The 24181-nt window shown below is 32.8% G+C and overlaps 1 protein-coding gene across 1 annotated transcript; it reads left to right on the plus strand.

Annotated features, from left to right (window-relative positions):
* The first annotated feature begins 853 nt into the window (after window positions 1–853).
* On the plus strand, window positions 854–23126 carry LOC111418465 (vesicle-fusing ATPase 1-like). Its single transcript, XM_071194551.1, has 14 exons — window positions 854–962; window positions 1061–1149; window positions 1207–1416; window positions 1480–1625; window positions 1688–1817; window positions 1870–2012; window positions 17367–17566; window positions 17618–17783; window positions 17965–18134; window positions 18196–18384; window positions 18441–18731; window positions 18784–18968; window positions 19023–19181; window positions 22839–23126. Exons 1-14 carry the CDS (start codon window positions 960–962, stop codon window positions 22966–22968), a joined length of 2211 nt encoding a protein of 736 aa, XP_071050652.1. The 5' UTR covers window positions 854–959; the 3' UTR covers window positions 22969–23126.
* Window positions 23127–24181: the final 1055 nt, after the last annotated feature.

Consider the following 24181-nt stretch of genomic DNA (forward strand, 5'->3'; position numbering starts at 1 on the left):
CAACACACTCTGTGTACGATCTCGTAAATAATCATCCATTAACTGAACACCACACCGGCACATCCCAACATAATGAAGCATGCATAACAGCAACCTATGATCAATCATATCAAAAGCCTTTGAAAAATCCAAAAGCACAAGCACTGTAGTTAATCCCGCATCCCTAGCCGTAACAATGTCATCCATAACGTTTGCCAGCGTAGTGGCACAACTGTAGCCAGATCTAAAACCTGACTGGAAATCGGGCAAGATTTCAAACTGATTTAGGTGACCCGTCAACTGTGATGCCAGTATCTTTTCCAGTACCTTAGACAGAACTGGAAGAACCGATACGGGTCTAATATCATTTAAAGTGTGTGGACCAGATTTTTTGATTATGTAGTAATTAATTAATATCATTTAATGATCTTCACATTTGTACATTATAAAATCTAAATAAAAACGAGCACAAAGCAGTTCAGTTTCTATCACTTCTGTATTATTTTGTGATTTAAATATGATAATTTTGTAATAAAAGTCAAAATATTTATAATAAATATAAAAATTAAGATAGTAGTTAATTTTAGATCACATATCAAATTATTTGTCAATCAGAGTTTAAAAACGCTTTATTTAGAAGTACAAAGGATCATTTCTATATTATTCATACCAATTGAAATATTTAAATTTCCCGCCAAAAATCGTCCACGTTTCAGTTTTTGAAAAATCAAAACTAAACATTGAAAACTTCACTCATTTCATTTATTTACAATTATAAGCTTAACACGAAACGAATTGAACATAAATATCATTTAAAAAGTAGTATTTCATAATTTTTTAGTGATGTTTCAGTGTTGATGTTGCCCTCAAATTTGAGTGTTCGTCTGGTTTCTAGAGCTATTGATTGAATAAATCCATAACTCCCGCATTGCAGGAGGAAGTATTTTCCAGTGAATTTCCAAAATTGTGGCAGAGACATCATGGCAAGTATTACAATTTTCCACAAGATAACATCTTAAATCCGTTATCTACCAATAGAAACGAAATTTAAGGTTAACTCTTTATAATTTTTAATTTTTAGACTATGTATAAAGCTTCGAGATGTCCCACTGAGGAACTATCACTAAGTAATTGTGCGATTACTAATGAAACAGATTTTCCAGGAACAAAGTAAATTTAAAAAAAAACTTTATTATTAAAATTACAAATATTACTTTTGTGTTTTAGACATATTGATGTTAACACCGGTAGTGGTCATTTCATTTTTTCTATTAAATCGTCTTACGATGTACCTAAAGGGCAGATTGGATTTAGTTTACCACAAAGGAAATGGGCGGTTTTATCTTTAAATCAGGATATTATGGTACAACCGTATACGGAGGAATTATCCTGCATTACTACGATTACTATTGAAGCTGAATTTATGGCGAAAAAAACGTAAATTTGTTTTAAATTTAATAATCTTTTTGTATTAATTTAATTTAATTTTTAATTTATTAGTGTTACACAAGATCCTTATGATTCCGATGAAATGGCAATGGAGTTTATTAAACAATTTGCTCATCAGGCTTTTACAAAAGGGCAACTTTTAGCGTTTTCTTTTATGAATAAAAAAGTTCTTCAACTTACCATTAAAGACCTTGAAGGTGCGATTTTTACAAAGATTTTTTTAAACATTTTAATGTTTCTCTTTAAAAATTTTAATTAGGTGTTGATATAAATGCTATAAAACATGGGAAGCCTCATAAAGTTAATACTGGCAGGTTGTTACCCAACAGTTTAGTTATTTTTGAAAAAGCTGAACATTCTTCTTTGAATTTAACAGGAAAAGCAAAAGGGTAAAATACTCATCTTTTATTTACAATCATATATAAATATTCTTTTTTATAGAAAAGTTCAAAGGCAATCTATAATTAATCCAGATTGGGACTTCCAAAAGATGGGAATTGGTGGTTTAACCAATGAATTTAATTCCATCTTCAGGAGAGCTTTTGCTTCAAGAGTTTTTCCTCCAGAAGTAGTAGAACAATTAGGTTAGTAATGTAGAATACACCAAGGTGTGGTAACTTGTTTTAAGATACACCTATACCCCAATTTAAAACAGATTTAAAACCCAAATTACGCAAATTTTAACGCAAATTAATGTTGGCATGAAATAGCCTAAATGAAATAGATAAAATACTATACTATATAAAAAATAGTACATGTATTTTCTAATACATAAAAGTGAGAGTTTGTTAATAAACTCTGTAATAAACAAATAAAAAGGTATAGGAGTAAATATGAAATTAACCAACTAGATACAAGGTGGGGTAATCAAACCACGTTTTACTGCATCTAAAACTACACTCAGGTGCAAAAAAACGCAAGAAGCTAATATTTGGTAAAGCTTGAATTGTGATAACTTTTTTATCTTTCGTTCAATTTTCATGATTTTTTCAGCAAACTGTAGATGAAAATGTGTAATTTCACGTTCAATATCCAGCCTTTTGTTAAATGCTGGTCATTTAGTCGGTATACAGGGTTAATTGAAACGTCGTTCTAGGATCCTAATTTTAAAACACCCTGTGGAATAATTTAGTGTACAAATTGTTTCAAAATATAATTTTTGTTAGGTATTCGTTCCCTACATTTTGTTTTTTGGTTGATGTCTCTAAGTGCATTCGTTCATTTTTAAGATCGAATTGAATTTGTCACTAACAATTTACTTAAGATATGTTACTTTTTAATAATAGCATCAGTTTGTGAGACAACCAATGAAAAGAAAAAAGGTAAGAAAAGCAAACGAGAAAAAATTAAAAAGACAGGAAATAAGAAAATTTATTAATGCAAAATAATTCAATTCTAACCTAAAACATAACAGTATGTACCCAAAGAAATTGTATAACTAGAAGCAGCATTGCCTATCTCCGCCCATATACAAGATTGAAGCCAACATTCGAGTGTTTGTTTTGGTATTGGTTTTGGTGGCGTGTATAGTTTCGGTAAAATCAGACTTACACAGTGGCAGTGGCGGCGCTAAACCAAACGTAGGCGTCGGCGACAGTACATTTACGAGGCCCTTTTCATATCCCACAAAATATTTGCTTTGATCGTTGGGACTGCACTAGTTGCCCCAAGTAGTTACTGCAGTGTAAATGTAGTGTTTCAGCGCAGTTTTCGAAAAACTGACAGGTAACTGACTGTTCGAAAACTGCACTGAATTACTACATTTACACTGCACTGAATTACTACATTTACACTGCACTGAATTGCTTCTGGCAACTAGTGCAGTCCCAACGAACAAAGCTATTGCTAGTTGCGTACTCTATTAGGCTAAGATTAAAACGCGGCTAGTTATATGATAAGTATATTTTCTATTAATTAAACAAAAACAATCACGCAAACGAACATAATAATAAGTAAAATTAAAGTAAACGAAATTTACGGCTTTTCGCTTCACTGAATTTTTTCAGTATTAATTCATAGTTTATATTTGTTGCTATTTCGGCTTCAATTGATAAAATTGATAGCGCAGATAATCTTTCTTGGCTCATTGTGTTTCTCAAATAGTTTTTTATTAATTTTAACTTTGAGAAGCTTCTTTCGGCAGAAGCCGTGCTGACAGGAATTGTTAGCATAATCCTAATAGATATGTAAACATTTGGATATATTTTCTGCAAATTATTTTGCACAATGTACTGTATTAGTTGTACTACATCTTGAACAGAGTCTGGCAAATTTGATTTTATAAGTTGAAGTTCTTCATAGAGTTCGAAAGGCTCTATGTCACTGTTCTCCCCATCCCTGAGAGTTGTACCAAGATCATTACAGTGCTTCAAAAGATTTTGTTTTGATAAAGATCTTAAATAATTGATGTCATAAATAAAACCAAATCGTTCGAAATATTCATTGAGAGATTTGAATCGACATTCTACGTCGACTATGATAGCGTCTACCATTGTGTTAAAAAAGTCAATTCTAAATCTCGTCTCCGCGGATTGCACAGGTTCATCTATTCCTTCGTAATCGAACATTTTTTTCTTTCTTGCAACTCTTCTTTCTTGAAATTGTGACGCAATTTCATAATTACTTTTTTCTACGAATGACCGAGCTTCTGCAACGCTCACATCAAATCCTGTACTGCGGTATTCTTGAATCCACTTGCAAAAGGAACGCAATGTGTCAACAGCCACTTTCAAGTTAACTTGAACTGATTGCCATAACTTACTTATATTATTGACGCGTGATAAAACCTCGTACCATACGTGTATAGCAACAATAAATTCAAATGTTAGCATTTACTTCAAAACAGCTTCACAGTCACATAAAGTTTCAGCATCTTCACTTTCGTTTTTCAAATCATTTACACAGTTGATCACGTTATCGAATTGTAAATAAATAGCTTTAATTGCTTCTATTCGACTCTCCCACCTTGTGTCAGATAAAGACTTCAGTGTAATATTTAATTTAGATTTAACATATTCCCAACGTTTGGTTGATGCTGAAAAGAGCAAATAGATCTTGTTAATAAATCCGAAAAACGTTTTGGCTAATACTGAAGATTTGGCAGCGTCTACCAACAACAAGTTCCAACTGTGACAGCCACAAGGAGTGAAGAATGCTCTTGAATTAATATTCAATATTCTTGTTTTAACTCCTTTGTTTATTCCAATCATGTTTGCCCCGTTATCGTATCCTTGTCCACGACAGTTTTGGATATCTAAGTCATGTTTCTCCAATTTTTGTAATATAGTATTTGTTAAATACTCTCCTGTTGTTTCAGCTACACTAATAAACCCAAGAAAGTGCTCTTTTATCTCGCCAGTAGAAATATTGCAATATCGTAATATGATGCTCATTTGTTCAACACGGCTAACATCCCTAGTGCAATCAAGCATAAGGGCATAGTATTTTGCTTGTTTTACTCTTTGTATAATTTCCCCAACAACTGAATCACACATTAATGCAATTAATTCATTTTGGATGTCATGACTCAAATAATGTGAACTAAGTTTCTTTTCGTTAATGCGGTGTAAGTGTTCCCGTAGTGTCAGATCGTATTTAGATAACAGTTTAAATAAATCTATAGATTTATTGCTCTATCGCTTTGATCTATAGATTTGTTGCCACTGTTTCCAGTTTTATTTAGCTGAAGGGATTCTCGATGGCCTCTAAAAGCCATATTATGTGAAGCTAAGAAGTTTATTATATCAACCAATCTTTCAAACAAGTTATACCAATGTTTTTGAGACTCTCTAATCAATTTCTCGTTTTCCAGGTCTATTGTTTTTCCATGTTTAATTCTTTTATAGAACTCCATCCATTTAAACATGCATTCCATGTGTCCTTGGCTTTGTTCGTGTCTTTCTAATATCCTGCTTAGATCTTTCCAGTTACAACATCCTTCTTGTATTATTTGTGTTTGTAAATGTAAATGTGAAAACAGTCTACATGGAAAGCAAAACACTCTATCTTTAGATACTGAATAGACTAACCATCTACGATGCTGGGATTCGCCATTACTTAATTTACGGGTAAAGTGAAAGTTTGAAAAATGTCTTTTATTAACGTCTTTGGGATAACTTTGGTCAGGTACCTCTAAATTTTGGTAAGGACTGTTTTGAACCAAGTCATGACGCTCCGAATTTGATATTGGAAATACCCATTTCCCTGGATCTGAACTTAACATGGATTTATTTAAATCAGTTAAACTATTTGCTTGCTCTCCTCTTTCTGAAATATCCACATTTTGGTCAATCTCCAAAGACATTATTTCACACTCATTGTCAGATACACTGCTTTGTGGAGATTCAGAATCTAATTTAGATTCAATAGTTTTTTCTTTAATTTGGTCAGACACTTCAACACAAGATTTATCTGTCTGTGTTGAAGCTTCTGGTGTGGAAGGGCTATTCAAAAATTTTTTCATGGTGGAACCCATCGCTTGATAAAAAAGTGTCATTTTTGCTTTTCTTTTTCGTTTTGATGCTCCAGATTCCCATTTCCTCCCTCTGTCTCTGTCTCGTTATGGCGCTGACATGGCGAGTTGAAATTAGTAGGTACTGCTAGTTGGTTATTAAGCGTTTTGTATTCTTCTATTCACGCTTCTGTATTCTTTTTTAAATTTGTGATATATCTTAAAAGTATGTCGAAATGTAATAAGTACTAGTACGATAAAAATTGATTAGTAATGCAAAATCAAATTAACAAAAAGTTATATTTACCTAAGTAGTACTCTGAAATTAAATCACTTTTGTTGAGATTCAGTTCAGTGCTTTTTTTGCGTGGAACCACTGTGTAGCCACCGGACGTCATAGTGTTAAGAAAATAATATTGATATTGTAATAGTGCAGCAAGATTTTTTTAAATCGACTACGAGGCCCCTTTGACCGCGAGGCCGTCGGCGATCGCCGACATCGCCAACGCCTATCGCCGCCACTGCACAGTGGCGTACATGAAGAAATGTATATTATCACTATTTTTTTTTATTGAGCATGGTTGAAATGTTTATTAAGGACTGTAAACTTTGAGTTCTTTTGTAATTAATTAATTTATAATTGTAACCGTATAAATTGTGAACAGTTTATTTCTTACAAGTAAATTAAAGATGATATAATTAGAATTTTACAGTACCTTCATGGTAAATACTGCAGTAAAAATATTGTATTTGCAAATAACATTGGTATTTTGTTTACAAATTTTTATTACATAACAAAAAAACTTAAACTCATAAATATAAGTTTTAAAATAACTCTCATTGATATGAAAATAATATTTGTTTGCTTAACATATGTCAAAGCCTAGGTTCTTGATTTATTAACTTGGTTTCATTAAATAACTTTACGTTAATAAATTTTGTTATTATTAACTTTATACATTATATTTCATGCCCATCATTAACATGCATCATCATACGCATGATCTTCAAAAAGATCATAAATGTTTTGAGGTAAACTTAATAAAATGGAATTACTTAACTTTAAAAGTATGTTCTTGTTATTGAATAATACATTTTGTCGTTTATAATCTCTAATAACTTTTTTCTCTTATTAAGTAAAGTTTGACTACAAACTCAGAAGTTTTAGTCATAAATCCCATATGTCTTTTGTATCTGTAGCATGGAAATATTACTAGTTCCTTCTACTATATTTAATCAAAATTGACAAGTAATATTAGTTTTTAGAAAATAGTAGTTAGATAGTTAAATGATGTTGTCTAAGTTCGCAACATCTATAATCTCCAGTGTTTCAATTTCATCATTTTTATTTTTGAGTATTGATGAACAATTTAAAATATTAGTATAATCTTATGCAATTGCATTTCCAAATTCTGCCCCTTTACTGCCGGTATGTACTAATAGTTTTTTGTATTTTTGTTCAAATTGTAGTGCAGTATGATTGTTACAATACCCACAATGTCGCCTAACTGCACTAAAAAATTCCTTAAATAGTTTTGTGACAATTTATAGTTAAATATTTTTTTTTCTATCTTTAGGAAAACTGAAATCATTTTGAATAAAATCTTTTTTCAGAAAAATATACTGTATTTTTCGGACTATAAGGCGCACCTCAAATTTAAAGACGATTTATTGAAAAATACAGGGTGATTCACATAAGAACCGACACAGAGCAGGGACATGTAGAGGACAATAAATTAAGATGATTTAACGCAACTTATCTCTATACTAAGTTGTACCCCTGAAGAGTTATAGGCCTTCAAAGTTGGGTCTTAAATTTTTAAAACATTGAATATCTTCGTAATACATTAAGGTAGAAAAACCAAAATTGGTATACGTTATGAGTGTACCGAAGGTATTAATTGGTAGCAAATTGAGGCATTTCAAAGGGTTGATTAAGGGTGATGGTCCCCTAAATTTGGACAGATTTTTTTAACCTTTTGGTGGATTTAATACCTTATTACCTCATTTCATGTGGAATTTAATTCAAAAACTTTTTTTACTCTTATTATTTTTTTAAAAAAATTATCGTTTTCATAAAAAACTTAAGTAACTAATGACACGTATTTCCTTAATGCTACTTAAATCATCGAAAATTCAGTAGTCGGCTGTGAAACTGTACGTAACTTTAGGAATAAATTGTTTATTATGAACTAAAAAGACATCATCCATAAACAAATTTAGTTTAGGCATAAATATTTTCTAGTGATAAAGAGAAAATCCCCAAAATGTCAAAATTGAGTACTTTTGGTTTTAAAATCGATCATAAGTCAAGAATGAAAGGCGATGGCGAAAAGTTTTTTAGGAATAAATTGTTTATTATGACCTAAAAGGATATTATTGATGAACAGATTTTGTTTAGATGTAATGATTTTCTAGTGATAAAGAAAAAAATCCCCATAATGTCAAAATTGAGTACTTTTGGTATTAAAATAGATCATAACTTAAAAATTAAAGGTGATGGAGAAAAGTTTATTTGAAATAAATTGTTTATTATGAACTACATGGACATTACTCATAAACAGATGTGGTTTAGTTATAATGATTTTCTAATGATAAACAGAAAATCTCCAAAATGTCAAAATTGGGTACTTTTGGTGTTAAAATCGATCATAACTCAAGAATGAAAGGTGATGGAGAAAAGATGGAGAAAACCTTGTCATCAAATAACTTTATGACCTATTTATCAAGTTTGACGTGCAATTTCATAGCCGACTACAAAATTTTCTCTTATTTTAAGTAACATTACGAAATACGTGTCTTTAGTTATTTAAGTTTTTTATGAAAACGACAAAGTTTTTTAAAAAATAATACGAGTAAGAAAAGTTTTAGAATTAAATTCCACATGAAATTAAGTAGTAATATATTAAATCCGCCAAAAGGTTAAAAAAATCTGTCAAAATTTAGGGTACCATCACCCTTAATCAACCCTATAAAATGTCTCAATTGAGTTCAATTTGCTACCAATGGCTGGTTTTTCTAGCTTAATGTATTACGAAGATATTGAACTTTTTAAACATTTAAGAGCCAACTTTGAAGACCTATAACTCCTCAAATGTACAACTTAGTATAGAGATAAGTTGCGTTAAATCATCTTAATTTATTGTCCTCTACATGTCCCTGCTCTGTGCGGTTCTTATGTGAATCACCCTGTATATTTTGAGTCCATTTTTCTATGTAAAAAGGTGAGTCTTGTAGTCTGTAAACTACGGAACTACTAAAATGTTAACTTCGCCAAAGCCAAAACACAAATGCGCACACAAACCTTGTTTACTTAGGAGAGAATTATTCATTTATTAGGGTTCGGTAAACATGGATAAACATTAATCATATTTACGATACAAATGCGGAAAGGCTCGCTTTTTACATGAGCATGCTAGTTTGCAGAACGAACGACCGAAGGGAGTGAGTTCTGCATTTGCTTGCGAATGCTGGAAAAATCCTTTCCGCATGAGTATTGTACAATATTTTTTGTAACGAATAAAACGTCCCTGTGTGATGATATGAGTTGCATGTGGGGTTTTCGACAGGAAAAAATCAACCGAAATTCAAAACGTCAATATTGATTTTATTGATTGCAAATTGATTTTTATAGATTTTTTTAAATAGTTTAAAACTGTGTTATCTGCACACGAATGTATAAAACGTTCTTATTAACCTTTTCTTATAAACATGCACATTTGGTCATTAAATATTCCTGTTAATTGCGGTAACAGAAAGCATTTGTGCGGGAAAACGCGTTTCCCGCACGTCCTCTCTGTGCCGGAAATAGGTATCTAGATGCTATGAGTACAAAAATTTATTTCCAAAGGAACCATAAAAAGATTGGCCTGTTCGTAAATACTCGGTGATCGTCGGGTCCGATCTGAGCACGTCCCGTTCTGGACTGACTGAAAACGTAAACAAAACACATCGAACGCTGGCTTCAACTCTTGGTGTTTATATGTGCTTCTAGTTATACAATTTCTTTGTATGTACCACTTTTTTACAAGACATTTATCTTAATATTTTGTGTTACGACCTCTAACTCTTATCACAGCTTCCATACGTCGATTCATGCTGTCGATAACATTACAAATGGACTGCTGTGTAATGTTTTGCCATTCTTCTAACTATTCGCAGTTCATGTGCAGACGCTGGAGCTACTTCGCGGTCTCTCGCCCGCCTACCAAGCATATCCCACACATGCTCGATGGGATTTAGATCAGGTGAACATACCGGCTAGTTCATTTTATTAATACCCACTTTATTGAGGTATTGTGTAACACACATGGCTGTATGAGGCAGTGCATTATCCTGCATTAGGATAAAATCTTCGCCTATAAACTCACTAAAGGGTTGCACGTAATTAACCAATATTTCGTCGATATTATTGGTGGGCAGTTAATGATCCATCGATGATGACCAAATCAGTGCAGACTTCTCGGCTTATTCCTGCCCACACCATTACTGAACCACCTCCATAGTTCAGACGGGGGCTGAATGTGCATTCCGCAAACCTTTTTCTATGTCTTCTGCACACTCTTTTCCGCCCATCTCGAGAATGTAAGCAGAACCTGGGGATTCATCGGTAAAGAGAACATTGTTCCATTGCCTCAAATCCAAACTATGCACGTAACAACATTTTTTGACTAGAGGATAAAGGGACCTTGTTTTCATCATTTAATTGGTAAATTGGTCAATTACTGGTTAACTGACCCTATGTGATAGTTAGAACTATCAGAATATGAATTTGGTCTTAAAACCAACTATCCTTCTATATTTTTAAGGTTAATTTCTCACTTCTCGTCGTTAAATGATTGTGCAATATAATCCTTCCATATTTCTAGTTTTTGTTCTATTTCTGTGACTATGTTCCCTTTGTCGTCGTACAGCACATTGAATTGTATACGTTTACTGGTGCCTGCGAGTTCTTTGTCTCTTTTGTGTATGTTGAAAATGTCATGTTTTGCTTGTAACTCCTCAATTTCTTCAAATTTTTGTTTGTAATATTCGTCCATCACTTCCCTGACCTTTGTGCTAAGTATTCGTCGTGTTACCTTATACTTATACTTACTCTGCTTTCCTTAGAAGATTGTTATCTTATCCACGAGAGTAACAATTTCGTTAATTATTCATTCTTAGTATCCTTTGGACCTTTCTTTCTTTAAGGTGATTATCATGGTTCCTTATTTTCCAATGTTTTCAAGTTTTCTTTTATTTTAATCTGTTACTCATTTCGTACGTCTTGTCTTCTTTCCTCCTTTCGTTTCTTCCTTCCCCTTGTGATCTGAGAACCCTAAAGTCTTCAAGTATTGTAGTGATATCTTTTGAACTTAATGGTTTAAGCAGTAGGGGTATATATTTGTATTATGTTTAGTTTCCTTGTGTTGATCTGTATCTGTAGGAACATGACTCGGTCTGAAATAGGGACAAAATTGTTGACACTATGTCTGTGATTACCGTTATTTCCAAAAAAGTACAACATGTCTATCTTTGTTTCACTGATTCCCAAGATGTTGAGCTTCTGTCTTTGTATTTCGTGTATGACATTATGCATTCTTCCAAATTTATACAAGGATTTCACATTCTATATGCGAATCTTTAGCTTATGTTATTATAGTTTTGTTGTCTAGGGATTTTTGTTACCGAAATCCGAAGATTCGTAAATCATTAATGCAATAGTTTTAACAAATTCTTTGTTTGTCGACAAAATTAGGGGGTATAGTTTAGAGAGCTTGATCGCGACCTTCATATTACCTAACTAATAATATTGAGTAAAACAATAACATGTAGTAAGAATATTACCGTCATTTTGATTCCCCCTTCGTACAAAGCAACATTATTATGTTGCAACAACGCTCTGATTGAATTAAAGCATGGAATAGCACCCTTTACTATTTCAGTGAGGGTGTCTAAAACAATACAATTACGTTTTACATATACATATGTATATGTATAAATTAAAATTAAAAATATTTACCCAACAAATTTTTTTAAACATCTTAAGCGGCATTGAGCAAAGAGGTAATATCAAAAAGACATTTGGTATCATTGTCTTGACTTAAAATTTTCATAATAAATTTACCTATAAAAAAAATTAGTACATCGAATTGTTTAATAAAAATAATAATAATAACATTTCTTTACCAACAAACGGTAATTAAACCGTAGAAATTTTAATAATTTTATTAGATAATATACCAATAGATTTACAAATAGCATTTGTACATGATATTAAATCTGGTCCGATTAGACTGCTTATAACCTTCGTGATTGAAATCACTAAAAAATGAAAGCATTAAGAATTTGCATATTTTTGGATCAAATACTGGTCCATAGGCTGAAGCAGAGGTGTGCAATTAGGAGGTAAAAAAGTGTTTGTATTAGACCATCTCTTGCAGCTAAATTTTCATTAGGCCCATGTGCAGGTGCGTTGTCTAAAATAAGAAGCGCTTTCGGTGGAAGATTCTTGCTCCTCAAAAAACGTCGTACTTCAGGGATAAAATCATTAGCATTAGCACAAGGCATAATGATAACTCTATCCTTGGGCACTTTCCTGTCTGGTGCTTCTCGCTTTTCTCTGGAAACGTATGTTTTTTTTGGTAAAAGTTTCCAAAACAATCTACTGTCATCGGCATTGTAGACTTGATCGGGAGTTAAATTAAGATCATGCATCTTTTTTTCACAATAAATTGATCCAAATTTTTTAAGGTTTCGGAAGGTCCTGGTTTATAACCTTGTAAAGCGATCGCAGTCGTGTGAGATAATAACTCCGAGGCCATTCTAACATTTTGGCGTTTGGTATTTTCACAATCAATGTATTTGGAAGATATTTTGTAACAAACATTTAATCCCTGATTTGTTAAGTTTTGCAGATCAATTAAAGATCGTTTGGAAAATACCTTATTATCAAACAAAAATCCATTGTTTAACAGACAGTTTCGAGTAAATTTAAGTAAATGGGGAGCGTCCGCAAACATGTATATAAACATTCTCATTTGTATTCGGATGTTTAAAGCTTGTATTTTGCACGCTTATTTCAAGCTCCTTCCACAAACTCATGTTACTACCTCCACAATCACTAGTACAGACTACAACGTTATAATTTAAATTGTGCGATGAACTTATTGTTTCAAATAATATTTCAGCATAGATTGCTTCCAATTTAAAAATAGTCTCCTTGCTATTTTGTCTTTGCCTTTATCATATTCATACACTGTTTTAACTTTTATTTCATCAAATAAAAGTATAGTGACCTTTTCAAAACTGTTTAAATTCTCCTGCTAATCTCATGAAACGTAGCACATTCTTCAGTAAACCTTCTTAAATTTCAATTTTAGCGGCATATTTTCTTAGACAAGAATATGAAGGAAGAGGATAGATAATTTGATTCCGTTCTTAAATATATGTATGTTTTCTGGCTGACTGAGTCCAATTTACACGCTTCTGATATTAAATTCAGTTGATTTGAAGTTAAAAACGATCTGATGAGTGACTTTACTTTAAGATCTACTTCATTCTTTGAAATACTACGGTTTTTGTAATAATTAACTAAACCCCGTAGAGACTTAATAGTTTTTTTGTTGTTCAACAGCTCTGCTTCAAGTTCTTCAGTTTTATGTAAGAGATCAAAATATTTTGCCTTATAATCTATAGATTCATTTTGGCTATAAGAATGTTGATGAACGGGCTCCTCTTCTAGTGTATTCTTATTTTCAACTAGTATGGGTTGTATTATCTCTCTGTTTTCCATAATTATCTTTCTCTCATTTCTTCTCTGTGAACTTATACTTTCAACTTCATCTTTTCTCAAATTGAGTGAAGGTACAGCAGTTTTTTTGAGATTTACAGCAAAATTTGGTTCGTATAAAGTCAGAACTGAAATCTATTTCATAATCCCCTTCATTGAAGTGTGCAAAGCAAATAACACTGGTTTTTGCGTTCCAATAATCTGCACGTTTACATTTTATTGCCCACAAATTCTGTAATTTTTCTGAATTTCATCTTCAATCCGCACTTTTAAGTCTCGTATTGCTGCCGGCCGTACTTCATACACCTTAGACTTAAGTTATCCCCATAAAAAATAGTCACACGCGCTCAGGTCTGGCGATCGTGTAGGCCAATAATTATTCCCATTTTAACTAATTAGGCGATTCGGGAAAAATTCTCTAAGAAAGTTGAATGCAACTGTAATTGTGTGACAAGTTGCTCCATATTGTTGAACATGAGTATTCTCATTTAGGCATGAGAATTGAGTCATGAATAAGGTTTAGAGTATTCGAACATACCACGTTGTTACAATAACTGTATGGCCATCATGATTCTCAAACAAGTACAGGCCAATTAAGTTGGAATAGAGAGATTGTTCATGAAGTTGATGAGGGTTTTCAGCGGGTTCTAGTTTTCTTCGGTATGAAATTGTGCTCATACTCGTAGAAGATCCAGCTGCAAAATTTTTCTCATTATAACTTCATTCGTGGCGTAAAATTTAGCAACATTAATTTTACTTTCTAAAGAAATAACATTCTCTTCATGTTATTTTTTAAAATTTCATTTAGCATGGTAAAAACTCTAAAATATGAATTAAATTATAAAAATGTCACCAAAAACATTACTATTACGTAATATTACTTCCCTAAATACATATTTTTTAATTTTTTATAAATATTTTTTAAATCAATTAACCTTAATTATCGAAAGTAAACCTAATGATCGTTTTATAATTTGTGGAGACTTTAATTTGCCTGAATTAAACTGGTCACTTGACCTGGATTCCGGTTTCGCCACTGCTTCCGGATCCGTCAGCGCCCGCTCCAGTGAATTTCTGGATGTTCTTTCCCTTTGCGGACTTAACCAACTAAATTATCATAAAAATTCTTATGTAAACACACTTGATCTTGTTATTACGAATTCTGCCGATGTACATCAATTATCTCTTTGTAGTGATCCATTGCTTCCTGAGGACAGTGCGCACTCCACTCTAAAGTTTTCCTGCTCAATTTCATTTACTCGTTCATTATCTATACATCATGGTGATGCTTTTTGTTTTAGAAAAGCCCGGTTTCCTGAATTGAATGAGTACTTTAATGGAATTGACTGGGAATTAGAGCTCGCTGGTCGTGATATCAATGACGCTGTTCAAATTTTTTATAACTATGTTAATACTGCTATTCGCGAATTTGTCCCTCTAAAACGCAAAGCTATCAAGGGTTTTCCCAGTTGGTTTTCATACAGTACCATTAAAGTAATTCGAGAGAAAAGGAGGGCGCACTGTAGATGGAAGCGTTTTAGAAACCGACTTGACTACCTCACTTTTTCAATTCTAAGGAGTCGTGCAAAGTATCTAATCCATCACAATTACATGGAGTATGTTAGAAGAGCTGAAAGTAATATGCAATCTGATCCAAAGGTGTTTTGGGCTTTTACTAAGTCTAAGAAGCGTGCGGATGCCATTCCTTCTACGATGTCATGGAATGGAACTGTTGTCGGTGATGGTGTCGGAGTATGCTCATTGTTTGCTGATATCTTTTCTTCGGTTTTTGTGGATCCTGCTCCAATTCAGCAGAATGTAGATTGTATAGAAATTGATACCCTTCCTTTGAGTCGGATGCAGTTTGACAGAATTGAGGTTGAGGAGGCCCTGATGGGCATCAGGGTTACAGACAGTATAGGTACTGATGGTATTCCATCAATTTTAATCAAGGAATGTTCACACTCTCTGTCCCTTCCTTTAACTATTTTATTTAATGCTTCATTGATAATGAGTGTCTTTCCTTTATTGTGGAAGCGGGCTTTTGTTCTTCCCATTTTTAAATCTGGGGACCGTGGTGCTATATCCGATTACCGCCCCATATCTATTTTGCCAGCATTTGGGAAAGTGTTTGAGAAAGTAGTTCATGCACGTCTATTCTTTGCCCTTAAGTCTAAAATCAATTCTAGACAACATGGTTTTTGTGCTGGTCGCTCGGTGGAGAGTAACTTGCTTGAATATACCCAGTATATCTTATCTACTCTGGATGATTCTTGTCAGGTTGATTCAGTTTATACGGATTTTAGTAAAGCTTTCGACCGGGTGGATCACAACTTACTTCTGTTCAAACTAAAGAAGTTTGGTGTTCAGGGAAATCTTTTGCAATGGCTTGCTTCCTATCTGAAGGAGAGATGCCAGATTGTTTCGGTTAATGGTTTTTTCTCTAATCCTGTGTCGGTTCCTTCTGGTGTTCCACAGGGTAGCCATCTAGGCCCTTTACTGTTTAATATTTATGTTAACGACATATTTGACGTCGTTAATTATGCCCAATGTTTAATGTATGCTGACGATTTAAAACTCTTTCTCCGTATCTCCTCACCTCTTGATTGTTCTAGACTGCAATCTGACTTAAACAATCTACATGCTTTTCGCTTAAATAATCGCCTTTCATTAAACTTATCAAAGTGTAATGTTATTTCCTTCTCTAGGAGGGTGAACACAATCCACTACAATTATAGCGTCGCTGGTGAGAGCTTACAACGTGTCTCATTTATTAGAGATTTGGGTGTTACATTTGATTATAAATTATTATTTGATAAACATATCGATACTGTTGTCTCCAAAGAATGGCGTATGTTAGGATTTATTATGAGATCAACGGTAGCTTTTTCAAACATTGCTGCAATTAGAAATCTCTATTTTGCCTATGTTTACAACACACTTAACTTCTGCAGCGTCGTTTGGAATCCTCAGTATCTCTCGTATAAATCTAGAATTGAGCGTATTCAATCTAAATTCCTCAAATACCTTTGTTTTAAATTTTCTATTCAATACATTGATTACGAATACTTCTTTTCGTATGTTAACCCTCAACCAGCGTCGCTTTTGTGGGGATATATTATATTTATACAAACTTTTGAACAAGTGTGATTCTCCAATGCTTGTTGGTTCTATATGTGTTCACGTTCCTCCGAGATTACTTCGCTTTGATTTTCTATTTATGACACCTACTCCTAGAACCTATGCCTGTCAAAACTCTCCTTTATTGAGAATGGCAAGATCGGCAAATCGTGTTAACATAGATCTGTTTCAGCATTCTTTATATGCATTTAAAAAACTGCTCTTTACTGCAGTTGGTGTGTTGCCTCGAGCGTTCATTTGATATATGATATATTTATATCACCTAAACTTAGTTTTAATTTTTTTTCCTTTTGAATCACTTTTGTACCATTAATGTTAATTCATTATTATTATTATTATTGTGAACTGTAATTCTATTTTATTTGTATACAATTGGTTGTTTGTGGTACAGTATTATTGGGTTCGACCTGTTTCTGTACCCACATGAAATAAATAAATAAAAACAACGTAGTTATAACTAATTAGTAAATACAAAAAAAAGCGAAAACGTGTAAATAGAGCATTGTGTAAAACGAGGGATAGGTGTATATTAAAAAAATTTTAAAACCCAATTTTTATAAAAATTTTATTTTGCAGGATGTAAACATGTAAAAGGTATTTTATTATATGGTCCTCCTGGGACTGGTAAAACATTGATGGCACGACAAATTGGAAAAATGTTAAATGCTAGAGAACCAAAAATCGTTAATGGTCCACAGATTTTAGATAAATATGTTGGTGAATCTGAAGCGAATGTTCGTAGGTTATTTGCTGAAGCTGAAGAGGAAGAGAAAAGGGTATTTTTAATGATTTATTTTTACTCATTAATGTATAATTGATTGTTGTAGGCTGGACCCAACAGTGGTTTACATATAATCATTTTCGATGAAATTGATGCTATTTGTAAAGCCAGAGGATCAGTTGCTGGAAATACAGGAGTTCACGACACTGTAGTTAATCAATTATTATCAAAAATTGATGGCGTTGAACAATTAAATAATATTTTAGTTATTGGTAAGAATTTTTTATGTGGTTACTTTGTCTGTAAAGCATGTGTTCTTCAGCCTTAATGTTTCCTGGTTCACTTTTGGTTCTTTAATCTTTTAATTGATTTCTTCATGTCTTCTAGTTTTATCTTCACTCTCTCCCCTTCTATAACATTATTGATAAATGTATTTATTTTATAATTTTTTAGGTATGACTAATAGGAAAGATATGATTGATGATGCTTTACTTCGACCTGGTAGATTAGAAGTTCAAGTTGAAATTAGTCTTCCTAATGAAGAGGGTCGTGTACAAATTTTAGATATACACACAGCAAAAATGAGGAGATATAAAAAAATTCATTCAGACGTCGATTGTAAGGTAAAAAAATCACTTTTTTTCTTTTTAAAAACATTTAATCTAAATTTTTAATATTACTTAGGAAATAGCAACGTTAACAAAAAATTTCTCTGGGGCTGAATTGGAAGGTTTAGTTCGTGCCGCTCAATCAACGGCGATGAATCGATTGATAAAAGCATCGAATAAAGTTGAGGTTGATCCAGAAGCATTAGAAAAATTAATGGTGAACAGAGGCGACTTCTTACATGCCTTAGAAAATGATATTAAACCGGTACGAACTTTTCAATTTAAACAATATAAATGATAATTTACGAATTGTCGACTTAGGCTTTTGGTACTGCTCAAGAAATTCTTTCAAGGTTCTTAGCGCGTGGTATCATCAACTGGGGGATACCTGTTAAGAACATTTTAGAAGATGGAATGTTATATATTCAACAAGCTAAAGCCGAAGACACCGCTGGTTTGGTGTCTGTATTAATTGAAGGTCCACCAAATTCTGGAAAAACCGCTTTGGCTGCTCAATTAGCGAAAAATTCCGATTTTCCATTCGTTAAGGTTTGTTCTCCAGAAGAAATGGTTGGATATACGGAAACTGCAAAATGTCTCCATATTAGAAAGGTTGTAACAAATAATTTATTGAAGATTACGATTTTTGTATTATTTTTTGAAGGTGTTTGATGATGCGTATCGTTCAACTTTGAGTTGTATTGTTGTTGATAATATTGAACGATTATTAGATTATGGTCCAATTGGTCCTAGATATTCTAATTTAACATTACAAGCTTTGTTGGTGTTATTGAAGAAAGAACCACCACCAGGAAAAAAGTTGTTAGTTCTTTGTACTAGCAGTCGAAGGTAATCTTGTAGATAATATTATTTGAGTAATTGTTTAATTTAACCCTTTTTTAGAGAAATTTTACAAGACATGGAAATGTTATCTGCATTTACTGGAATCCTTCATGTTCCAAATTTATCAAAACCAGATCAATTATTATCAGTATTAGATAATATAGAAATGTTTTCCCCTGAAGAATTAAAACAAGTCGCAAAGAATATAAAGGATAAAAAGTAAGATACTCTTATAAGTACTTTTAGGGCCGATTTTAATTGAACTAAAGCTAGACCTAGAGACTTTCGGGGTAAACCAAACCGTGCGTTTTTTGAAAAAACTCGAAGTGACGAAATCGGCTAAAATATAGATGAAAAAATTATTAATACTAATTACTAACTAATTGTCAACTAAGTAGTTTTTGTTAAATCCGTATGGAGAAGGTTTCGTTGAGATAACTAGCATTTTCCATGTATGGCTAAGTTCCCAGACGGCTTCTTTATTCAAATTGTTCCTATGTCGATGAATCTCGATCGCCTCCCTTTTCATCCTTTGGAAATAATTTCCAGCTCTGGCTAACATCTTGGTCTTATCGAAATCTATGTTGTGTCTTTTTTTGTGGTAATGCTATGTAACTGCCGACTGCTGGATCTTATTCAGTCGGGCATACCTCTCATGCTCTTTGATGCGGCAACTCAATGTTACGTCCTGTTTGGCCAACGTAATATTTCCCACAACTGCATATACATTCAACGATAACAAAACAGCGCTAGGATGGCTGAGAAGGAGCAGGAGCGTGAATGTGAATGAGTTGGTAAAGTTGTTTGAAAGTTGTAGGATAATGGAATTGGTTTGGAGGAACAAGGGGGAAGAATGAATGAAAAGAGCGGACAAGGTGGCTAGGTCAGGTGACGTTGAAGGAGAGGTAAAGAGTGTATGTCTGAGGGAAGCGAGGAAAAGGAGGTGGATAGAATCGGACAAAGGAACTGATATGTATGGATTTATAAAGGAGGGATTGATGAGTGAAGTGACCATGTCCAGCTAATGTCAGGACATGGCGTTTTAGTGTGTATCTTAGGAGATTTATGTCATAAACTTTTGCCGTGTCCAAAGTATACTCTTTAAACTTTTCAATGTCAATTTTATGCCCACTTAAAATAGTTTCTAAAATAACTTTTAGGCGGTAAATTAGAGAATAGTCTAGTCCAGTAATTGCAGCTGATTGCTTCAGATTATTGAAAAATCGCCTGCTAGTGTTACCATCATTGCTAGTTCCATATCCGGGTTTAGGTATATCAATTAAGATACCCATTTCCTTTTTAAATTCTTTTTGAATTTTTTTCTTTCTCTCTTGTATAAGAGCTTTCTCGTCAGCGCTTAATTTTTGTTGCCACTTTTTAACGGGCAACTTGTACGAAATATGTAAAAGGGTTTCCAGAAATCTTATTCTAGCGTGTAGAATAGAAAGTCCAAATTTGTATGAGTTTTCATTATTTTCGGCTTCTCTTTCTAAATTATTGAACTGCTTTGAAGTCGCACCGCATATGTAGCACTTCAATGATGATTTAGTTCCTGTAGCAGCATTACAAACTTTACCATCAACCATTGTAAACATCATACAATGTTTTACAATAACACCTGAAACATGGGTAGGCTTCAATTCTTTGATTTTATTATCAGTATATTCAATTTCCTCTTTTATAATATCAGTGGTTTCTTTAATAAATCTTATTCTTATTGGCCTGCAATATCGAGGGGAAGATGGAGTAGAATTATGCCAAATTAATTTATTATTCGTTCCCCAAATCAGTTGCAATGGGACCATTGATGTCTGAAATATATTTGCGTCACAGTCAAAGTCGTTTTCAAATTTTTATCTAAATTGAGACTGGTGAGATCCATCACATCCCCATTTAGATAACACCTGAATCGTTGCCCGCTCATTTTCTGTGAGAGTCTGCACTATTTCTGTCAAATATGATATTATCCTTTCGGAAGTGTGGTCTAGTAACTGTTGTAAATTAATTTCTGCACAATTATCACTAATAAAATACGAATCCGATTTCGGATAACATAACTTTTTGGCCTGTTGTAATTTACTATAGCATGGGTATTGCTTAGTTTTTATTAGCTCATATTGTTTTCTCGAAAGTCCTGCCTCAACAAATCTCGATAGAGCTTCTAAGGGCGTGAATTTTGCTAGATTAGCTTCTTGGTCTTTATCATAAGCTTTTTTATACTTTGTTGCCCGTTTCGGAGATTCGATAAGTTGTTGCAGAACTTTTGCAGCATCCCTTTTATCACAAGATCTTAATTTGGTTTCGGTTGCAAAAACAAGCTCTTCACATGTTACATTTTTCCGTAGTGTTTCGGTTTTTCTTCTTTTTGAACGATCACTTGATTCATTGAAAGATATAACCGGACGTCCCGGTTTTATCAAGGTACAAGGTAATTGAAATTCACTCTGAAGAAACACATTGTATTTTTTAAGACATTTTTGATGGTTCCTGAACGCATCCGACCATTTTGCCTGAAACTGGCTTTTAAATAATGATATTTTCTGCTTGAATACTTTAGTTTCATCCACTGTATAATTTTCTTTATTTCGCAGAATATTTTCCACATATTCCAGTTTTTCCGTAATGCTGTGACCCTCGTACCCTCGCATCATGTTATAAATGTTCATTCGCGTAACATTACTTTCAAAACCTATTATTTACTCTAATCGTATGAATGCAGATAAAAATATAATATATTAATAGCACATACCTGGCTTATTTACTTCCATGTTTCAGATCTTTTTAAAGTTGTCCTCAAACCGAATAATGACTGATATGTCAGGTAACTATTGACAGCACTGTAACTAATTACGTCTAGTACTATTAATAATCAATTTTGACGTGACTTTCAAGACAGGTTGATCATACATATAACAAATCCATTGCAGGTAATAATACTGTATTAGTTGTAGTTTTAATGGGTTGAAACTAATTTAAGGTTGAATCAACTTTTTAAAATGGACTTTTGTCCAGATAGAATTCACAAATACCCCATTGTGGCATCTGTCTTGTTAGTGAACAAAACATACTGGAAAGTAAGTGTTTTGCAGCTTCCGTTTCTATGGTAAATTTGGTCATGGAGTGTTGCGAGTTCAAGTGGTGTAGGAATTCTTACAGATGCTCTTTTCCATCCTGCCAAATCACAAAGGTGTCATCCACACAACGAAGCCATAGCTTTGATTTCTATGAGAGGAGTTTTTAACGCTTCTTCTTCAAACATCACCATGTAACATTTTTGACTAGTACTCTGGTAAATAGAGATTCCACATCGAAACTTGTCAGGATATCCTGGCGATCTAACTTTATACGCTTGATTGATTGGTAGAACGATGATGACTGTTTTTCTCTGTGTTACAGCCCACCCCGAGCCTTGACGTCCTTCAGTTTCTTTCCCCATCCATTTCTATCCATAATCGCTCTCTTCCAGTTTCTGATGCATCCTCGGCAGCTTTTCGCCACCTCATCCTGCCATCTCTTTCTGGGTCTTCCCGCTGGTCTGCGTTGGTCTATTTTAGATTCGAGTATTCTCTTAGGCTTGTTTTTCTAGGAATGGGTTGTTAACCAGAGTCTCTTCTACAGGGTTGTTCCGATTTTAAGGAGCAGGAAACTCCCATAGCTGATTTAAGTACTCTTGCATAGTACTCTTAATATTTTTTCGAATTTCCTCCGCCTTCATTGTAAGTATTCCGCGAATAGCCGCTTCTACTTCTCAGATGATTTTCAAAAGACGCACGACTTAACCCGAAAGGTTCTAGGTCTAACGTCAGTTCTATTTTTAGTTTAATTAAGAGTTTTTTTATTAAAACTATTATAATAATTTAATTAAATTTTTTTAAGGATATTTATTGGTATTAAAAAGCTTTTGGCTGTAATCGATATGGTTAAACAAATAACTGATGGTCATAGAGTGATTAAATTCTTAACAAAAATGGAAGAAGAAGGCTGTTTGGATATGGAAGTATGTTAAAATTATTGACGTAAAATCATCACAGAATAGTGGTTGTAGCAAATTTAAACGAAAACAAAATTTTCTTGTTGACATCAATGTATTTAGCAATAGTATAAAAGTCAATATAAGAAAAATAATGAAACGATAAATAATATAATAATAACTGATGTATATGATATATATTTTATTATTGCGGAAATCATAAAATTGCGAGGTTTTGAAGTAACAAAGATTAAGTTAATTTAAATAATTTTTAACAACAAATAAATAGTAAACTCTCTAAAACAAAATATAATAATTATACATAGTTTAAAACAATGGGTTTTGAAAAGTATTTAAATTAGTTTTCCATATTTTAGGTACATTTAGGTATTTTTTTTTAGTTTGCAAAAACGTACCTGGATCGTATACATAAATATGTATATAAATGTTGGTAATTGGATTTGAAGGAAATGGTGATTTTTAGTAATAATTATTAATTTAGTAAAGAAAACCATAAACAATATGCTATAATATTTCAATTTTACATTATTTATTTTTTACTTATTTAACTTAAATATTAAAACCCTCCATTAAACCATTGTAGGTAGTAATTAATAAATTAATTGTTGTAAGTAAAATATTCACAAAAGAAATCTTCCGTTTTTATTTGAAGCTTGTGTGAATTGTGATAACGCTGATTATAAACAATGTAAATGTCGCTTAGAGTTTAACGTAGCAAAAAAAAAATGAAAATGTGTTTCTCAACATTCCAGTGATATAATACTTGGATTTCCAAAGAGGTTGTCTTGTAGAAAACTTTCACAATAATACAGTCGTGGCAGAATTACATTCAATAAATAGTGAGTAGTATGTTTTGTAGAATTGGCTCCAGGAGCTTTGTATAACTTGCTTCTTGGACTAAACATATAGAGTCCATAGGATTGAAATGTTAATTAATATATCACGTTGCTGCCCTATAATGAAATTATTCAAAACAAATAAAAAGTTTATAATGTTTGAATATGTTTTATTTTTCATAAGAAAACTCAACCTGAAATTAATTTTTAGAAATATTTTAATGTTATCTTTAACCATTTGAAACCCAGGGAATATTGAAAAAACACTAAAACAGGAATAACAGGAATTCAAACAGCAAAAATAGATACTTATCAAGACTCCATATTCACTGATAGAGCGATGGGAGATAACCTTCAACCCATAGATACTGAAGAACCACGTTGAAAAATTA

This window comes from Onthophagus taurus, chromosome 2 (assembly GCF_036711975.1).
Source record: "Onthophagus taurus isolate NC chromosome 2, IU_Otau_3.0, whole genome shotgun sequence".
Taxonomy (NCBI): Eukaryota; Metazoa; Arthropoda; class Insecta; order Coleoptera; family Scarabaeidae; genus Onthophagus; species Onthophagus taurus.